Below are 7,344 nucleotides of genomic sequence, written 5' to 3'. Positions count from 1 at the left end.
TCGTTTCTGTAAAAAATTTAGAATCAACGAAACCAAAGAAAAAAAAGGATTCACAAAGAATTTTGAAACCAGAATTGAAGAATCCAAAGAACTTTGACTGAATAGTTGTTCTCATAAGGAATTGATCATTGTTCAGATTGTGCTGCTCTGTGTCTTTCCAACTAGTTACACTTTTTTTTTTCGTGGAAATTTCAAATATTGTAAAACAATTTCTTTGGGAGAAAGTTCTCTATATAACAAAAGTTTTATTAGAGCTCAATTTTGTCAATTCCCTCTATTCCATTTCAATCTCATATCATATTCACACATTTTTATTAAATGATAATAATACAGTGAAGGTCTTCAATACTTTTTATTCAAAAACTAAAGTGATTACAAAATGGCTCATAGGAAACTTCAACAGTATGTGTTTTTGATGAAACATGTTTGCAATGGGATATAGACTAATTATCATTCTAGGGAAATTGATCGTGTGTTTAAAAAGATCAATGAAGGTCTTGAGATATTTGACACCTATCATGAAAGACATGAAAACTCAACAAATCCTTCTCAAAGAGATAAACTAGAGAGTGTAAGTATAAAAGAATAACAGACATTAAATCATAATCTCTAACATTGGATATAGGACTTGAAGAGAGAAATCAAGAAATTGCAGAAATTAAGAGAACAAATCAAGGTATGGCAAACTCAAAATGAAGTCAAAGATAAGGATAAACTTCTGGAATACAGACGGTTAGTAGAGACTGCAATGGAAAAATATAAAGTTGTGGAAAAGGGTTCGAAAGTGAAGGCTTATTCTAATATGAGTTTGAAACAAGGTGCTGATTTGGATCCTGAAGAACAAGAAAAACTGGATACGATAAATTTCTTACAAGAATCTATTGATGATATAGAGAGACAATATCAAGTGGTTGAAGTTGAAATCGAAAAACTAAGTGGTAAGAAGAGTAAGAAGAATTCAAGTGCAAATGAATCCAAGAAAGAAGAATTGAAAGAGCTACAAACCAGATATAGATGGCATCAACAACAATTGGAATTGGCTCTAAGATTGTTGGAGAATGATGAATTGCAAGTTGCTGATATATTGGAAATTAAAGAAGATCTAATATACTTCTTGCAGAGCAATCGTGATCCAAATTTCATTGATAATGAATATATTTATGAATCTCTTGATCTTGAATCTAATGAATTGTTGTCTAATGAAGTTGTTTCATCATTTAATGGATTATCAGTACAAGAAGAAAAAGTTGAAGAGAAAAAGGAAAAGTCAATTTCACCAAAACCTGCTAAATCAGTGACAGCAAATACACCAGAAAAAGTCAGTCCCGCACCTTCAAGTGCACCAGCTCTTAGTGGGCTGCCTCCAGCTCCTCCAGCTTCAGCTCCAGCTCAAGGACCACCAGGTATAAATCCAATAAGAAGATCTGAAACTCCAAAGAAGAAGTTTGTTTCGCTGTCTACAAACTCAAACACTAGTACTCCAACATCCCTGTCGAGTACGTTGAAACCTGCAGCTCCACCAAGTCAACCTCCTTCTGCTATGAAATGGTCAATTCTGGCATCTGGTGGATTTTTGAATAATAATGGTAATGGCAATGGTGACAGTGAAGCAGTCCCATCATCACCAGCTCCTCCAAGTACAGCACCAGCACAGATAACGACGGCTACATCATCAAATGCAACTGAAGTACCAATAACACCATCTAAAAGTATACCACCGGCAACTACCACTACAACCACAACTACTACTACATCTACTACTGCAGGTGTTCCAAGTTCGATAGGTCTGGAGAGACCAGCTACATCAGTTAGTCCAAGTGAAGGTGTTAGTAATAGTTTAAATGGGAATGTTTCAATTGGTGATACTGCACGTTCATCAAGTTCCAATTTACCAATTTCACCTGTGAATCAAGTTGAATATCAACAAGATGTTAATTTGTTGAAGAATCCTCCAGGTATTAATGCAATGATTGCTTCATCAATTTCTAGTCGAACTTCATCAAATAACGGTGAATTTCCAAAAAGTACAGCTAATGTTCGTGATTTGCTAAGACTTCCAAGAGATTATATGGTTAGTCAAGTTGAACCATCCCAACTAACTACTGGTGAATACCAAAGAGTTGCTCAATTGTATGAAGATGCAAGACACAAATTATCAATGACTAATAATTTTGATGCAGTTTTAAGTGGATTAGATATTTTAACATTATTTTTTGGATTTTACTATAGCACTACACCAATTGAACATTATATAACTGAAAGGGAATTACAAAGAAGAAATTGGAGATGTGATTTAAGTAAAAAACTTTGGTTTCAAAGGAAAACTTCAATGCCAATTCAAGAAGGTGATGGATTTGAAATTTCAAATTTTCTTAAATTTGATGCTCAATTTTGGTCTATGGGTGATTTGATTAACTTCAAATTAAATTATAGAGATTTATCTCCACCTGTTTGATGGTATTCTGCTGTGTGTGCTTTTTTTATCTGATTGTGTTTGTCTTGTTTGTTGATTATGGTTTTTTATTTAACACTTATTATTCAATTATTAATTATTATTGGACTTTACAATTGGACGTTGTAGATTACAAAATAAACATGAGAAAAAAAAACGTTTCAATTAAATGCAAATTATCTATCCTATGCTAAAATTTTCCTCTCTCTTAATCTTAACCAAATTCTTCTTCTTACAAAACAACCAAGCCTTTGTTCACCTCTCCAATGTTTTGAGCCAAATCTCCAACTATAACACCAACCTTGATCATCATTATCATCATTCATTATAACGTACCATTTATCCCAACTCCATTTCCAATTTAAATCAGGTAATGGGAACAATTTCAAGTTTGAGATTTTCGAACCATTTATATTTGTGAAATTTGGTGGATCAAATGGGAACATATATTTTGTATAGAACGGTAGACCAAATATGATAAACCCTCGTTCATTTTCAATCAATAAGTCATATGAATATTCCAGTGATGATGTGGATGTTGTGGATGTTGTTGTTGATGAGATTGTTTTCTGTTTTGATAAATTTTCAATACAGTTTGAAACTATTTGATCTAGTTTATATTTGGGTATGATGTAATTTGTTATTATTGAAGGTTTATTGTTTTTATCTTCAAAAGATATTTCAGGATCTTGGTATATTTGATCTTGATCATTGGAAATTAAAGATATCGTCATATTATGAGCATGATATGGGGAGATGGTTTAAATGAATTGGACTATTAGCAGTAAAATGGGGGCACCATATGAGTTGAGCAAAGAATGATGATTAAAAGGATTATAGGCTTCCAGTGGACTAGCTTTAATTATCAAAAGTCAATTCAATTCAATTATACCTATAATGACTTTATTTAACTGTTTTGTGATTTTTCTCCGGAAATGTACGCCCTCTTGAGTCACGTGGTACTCGTCTGGGTAATCTCTTACATAATCAATTTTTCCGTAAATTTTAATTCGGCCGTCTCCATGGCAAAAAAAAAAAAGAATCCCGCGAATTCAAATTTTGTGAAGTTGATGTCAAAATTCAATTACAAATTACACCAGATACTACCAATTATTATTTCTATTATTATTATTTGCTAGACATCAAAGAATCATATATGGGTCCATGATGACAGACTTGAACTCACAGCTGAATTACGCCAATAGCTTGCATTACCAGCAACAGCAACAGTTGCAAAACCATCTCCAGAAACTACAGAGCAACATCAAGACTGGTCAGGACAAGGTGCCATCATCCAACAACAATAATACCAATGAAAACCCATTATTAAACATTCCTCTAGATCAACAACAACAACAAAACCAACAACGACCACAACCTCAACAACATCATCAATCAGCTCAGATGTTTACTAATAATGGGTTGTTTACAGAAACACTTTCTCCATTCTTTGCCCCATATGGTATTGATGTTTCCCATTTCCCTTTGACAAATCCTCCAATTTTTGAAAGTGCCTTGATGGTTAATAACCAAGGACAACCAAGAAGAAGAATATCTATTTCAAATGGTCAAATTGGTCAAATTACAACACATAGTTTGAACGGGGATGATTTATATGATAGTCAACCACCGCCTCTACCCAAACCATCTTCACAAGATGACTCTAATATAAACCAACAATTATACAATCCATCTTTAGGAATAGATCCTCTTACACCAAACATTCAAATTCCACCTCAACCACAGCAGCAACAACAAGTTCCTCCTCCTCAACAGATACCTCAGCATCTAGTTAATGTCCCACCACCTCAACAACCTCCAATTCCTCAACAGCAACAACAACCTCCTCCACCACCACCTCAACAACAACAGCAACAGGTGAAGCAAACCAATCAACCATACACCACTTTAGGCCAATCTGGTATTCCAAATCATAAATTGGTTTATAACAATGAAGTTATATTCAATCCAGATGCAGGTCCAATCCCAGGTACAGCAGCATGGAAAAAGGCTAGATTATTGGAGAGAAATAGAATTGCAGCTTCAAAATGTAGACAACGTAAAAAAGCTGCACATATTCAACTAAAAGAAGATGTTGAAAAATATCAATTTCAAATTAATCAGTTGAAAAAAGACAAGAAGAGATTGATTGATTTTTATCAAGAAGTTAAAATGCTTTATGAAACAAATAGAGCTAATGATGTTGAAGAGTTGGGTAAATTATTGGGTGGAATCTCTTTTGAAGATTTTAGTAATGGAGATTTTGAAGTGAATGAGGATGAAGATGATGATTACGAAGATGAGTGATTGATTTCTTAGTTATTATTATTATTGTGACATTTATTATATTATAATTATTTTCTCTTTATATATGTGTTTTTTTGATTTGAATTAGGTGTACCCATGTGTGGGTTTTACTGCAATATATTTATAATTTTGATATTGTTTTTCGTAATCTTCAAAGCCTTTTCTGAATTACATCAACAACAACATTTGAACTGAATCTAAACCAGAAAACACCAGATTCTTGTGAATATTATCATCAATCGGTTGACTATGAATTCAAATGAGATCGAATTAGCACTTGTGAGTATTTTCCAACCAGATTTGTCCAGGAATTGCACAGCGCGGTTCGTTTGCCACCCAATTGTTTACTTTTGTTTACACATCACGAAAACCATTGATATTGGTGATAATTCATCAAAACAATAGTCAATTATCCAACACGCAGCTTTGTTGACATATTTGACCTTTCAGATCAACAAAACTTCCTCAATTGGATTGATTGTGTTTTAGATTCACAACGGTTTTTTCCAATCAGCCGTTTGATGAGATTAGATTACACAGGAAACGTCATGTGTACACTTTTCCAAGGCCCAAAGGCCATTTCAATTCCAATTCCAACGGCTTAACGTGTGATTCGTGTTGAATTAGCGTGTGATTGTCAATAATATTGCTTCAGTTTCAAATTGAGTTGGTGATGAGGTTTCAGAAAAGCCTTTTTCAACATGATGTACCCCTGGTGACACAATAAGAAAATCAACAACGACGTCAATAGGTACCCATACATGAGTACAATAAGAAAAGTATTGAGGCTAAAATTAAGCAAGGAAAAACAAGAGAGAGTTACAACTTACAAGGTTTAATGGTCTGTGAGGGCTTAATTGTCTTTGGTGGTGGTTAAAGTTGGGCTGTTCATGTTTGATTGTTTTTTATTCAAAGGCATTAACACTTAAAAAAATATGATGCTGAATCAATGATGGTGTATGTTGTGCAGTTCAATAGTCCTGGATTCTGGGCAGGTGTGAAATTTTGAGGGCTTTGATTTAACAACCATTTAGGCAATTGCAATAATTAAAAAGAAGAATCAAGTAGACTCTACATTAAGTGTTCATGGTATGAATACCTGGTTAATTACTTAAAGTCAAGTTCTTGACTAACATTTTTAAAGAGTTTATTGAGAATTTTGTTCATGAAAATGATCAAATTGAAGAATTGTCTCAAATTAATGCTACTACTATAAGCACTGAGAAAGAATCAACAGAGAGGTCACTGGAGGAAGCACATTCAATTGTTACACACTTGGGGAATAAATCATCTATAATCAAAGCATGTTTGAATTGCAACAAGAGACACAGAAAATGCAATAAGACACAACCTATTTGTGGTCCTTGTCTTATAAGAGGTTTGAAATGTCAATGGAATTCAGAAAATCTTCCTGTAAAGAACTCTCCTGAAACCTTGAAAGAAAACCTTGCTAGTGAACCTCAGAAGATGAGCTTAAGAAAAAAAGATAATGAGAATAATAACCTTGATGAGTTATCAAGGGCTTCACAAACTGAAACCTCTGATAAGAATGAATCCCAAGTTATTCCCCAAAAACGGAAGATTTCAAACTCATGCTCAAGTACCCGAAAACCAACTTCAAAGAAGCAATGTAAGGTTTCAAATCCACCACTAAAAGACTCAGATGAAAAACTTCAATTTAGAATTCCTACAATCAAAAGTATCTTCAATACCATATTCCATAAACACACAATCAACTACTAACATCACACTTAGGATTCTACCCATTATTATCATCATTAAACATTGATACAACAGCATTGGAACTTTATGAATATGTTAAAATCAAATATGATCCTATGGATTTATTAAGCTGTTTAAAAGTTTTCATGGAAATGGATTCAAACAAGATGAATCTTGGAATTATCAAGATTTTAACATTTCAAGTCATTGAAAATATTAATTGTTTCCAAATCTCATTAGTTGATCAATTAATTGATTGTTGTGTCAATATTTTTAAATATCAAACACATCATCATAAAGATCCAATAGAGATAATTAATTTTAAAAATCAATGTTGTGTTAAAATAATGAGAAAATTATCAAGTTTGGATGTTGTACTATTCCATGAAGCTTTATTAATCTCAGTTTGTCTATATTTGAAGATTTTAATCAGTTTAATGGATTTGAATTTTAGTTTCCTCAAGAAATATTCAAAACATGCATTTATGGAATTTTATACCTATCAAAGATATAATTTTACAGCTTCTACCAAAGCTAGAACTATAAAGTTATTGATTAAAGAGTTCAAATATGATGTTGAATCATTAAAATGTGTTATCAAAGGATTATTTAAAAAATTGAACACCTTTAAACCAGATGTTGGAAAGATTAATGAAAACAAATTAAACAAATATAAACAACTACAAATATTCATTGATGCTTCATTAATCATCATTAATGATATTGATCTATTAAAATGTTTTAAAAACTTGAAACTCGAATGGATTCATAAATCATGGTAAAAAAGAAAAGAAGTAAAAAAAAAAGTATAAATAATAATCAATATTCATAATATAGCTAACAAATTTGTATAATCAATATAT

The 7,344-nt window shown here is 32.4% G+C and overlaps 4 protein-coding genes across 4 annotated transcripts in view; 3 read left to right on the top strand and 1 right to left on the bottom strand.

The window, feature by feature from the left end:
- Nucleotides 1-2,255, top strand: part of NOT3 (CCR4-NOT core subunit NOT3) — a gene marked incomplete at both ends in the record, with an annotated part of 4,061 nt that extends 1,806 nt beyond the window's left edge. The window contains 2 exons of the mRNA XM_019185797.1: nucleotides 626-2,186; nucleotides 2,230-2,255. Coding sequence (XP_019038459.1) covers nucleotides 626-2,186; nucleotides 2,230-2,255 — 1,587 coding nt within the window. The remainder of the gene's footprint in view (nucleotides 1-625; nucleotides 2,187-2,229) is intronic.
- A 213-nt stretch (nucleotides 2,256-2,468) lies between these two features.
- On the bottom strand, nucleotides 2,469-3,316 carry SPO73 (Spo73p). Its single transcript, XM_019182764.1, has one exon. It carries the CDS (start codon nucleotides 3,184-3,186, stop codon nucleotides 2,638-2,640), a length of 549 nt encoding a protein of 182 aa, XP_019038458.1. The 5' UTR covers nucleotides 3,187-3,316; the 3' UTR covers nucleotides 2,469-2,637.
- A 303-nt stretch (nucleotides 3,317-3,619) lies between these two features.
- CST6 (Cst6p) lies at nucleotides 3,620-4,759 on the top strand (the record flags this gene model as incomplete). The annotated part of the gene is made up of 1 exon (XM_019185796.1): nucleotides 3,620-4,759. One exon carries the CDS (start codon nucleotides 3,620-3,622, stop codon nucleotides 4,757-4,759), a length of 1,140 nt encoding a protein of 379 aa, XP_019038457.1.
- A 249-nt stretch (nucleotides 4,760-5,008) lies between these two features.
- On the top strand, nucleotides 5,009-7,263 carry WICANDRAFT_79768 (Zn(II)2Cys6 transcription factor domain-containing protein; the record flags this gene model as incomplete). The annotated part of the gene is made up of 5 exons (XM_019184946.1): nucleotides 5,009-5,038; nucleotides 5,511-5,600; nucleotides 5,794-5,848; nucleotides 5,904-6,458; nucleotides 6,515-7,263. 5 exons carry the CDS (start codon nucleotides 5,009-5,011, stop codon nucleotides 7,261-7,263), a joined length of 1,479 nt encoding a protein of 492 aa, XP_019038456.1.
- Between the last annotated feature and the right edge of the window lie 81 nt (nucleotides 7,264-7,344).

Source organism: Wickerhamomyces anomalus (genome assembly GCF_001661255.1).
Source record: "Wickerhamomyces anomalus NRRL Y-366-8 unplaced genomic scaffold WICANscaffold_4, whole genome shotgun sequence".
Classification (NCBI taxonomy): domain Eukaryota; kingdom Fungi; phylum Ascomycota; class Saccharomycetes; order Phaffomycetales; family Wickerhamomycetaceae; genus Hansenula; species Hansenula anomala.
The sequence above is the reverse complement of the archived record's forward strand: the minus strand, read 5'-3'. Positions and strand labels throughout refer to the sequence as shown.

What these genes read in the sequence shown, in the direction of transcription:
- SPO73 (XM_019182764.1), bottom strand. Translation starts at nt 3,186, where the DNA reads ATGACGATATCTTTAATTTCCAATGATCAAGATCAAATATACCAAGAT.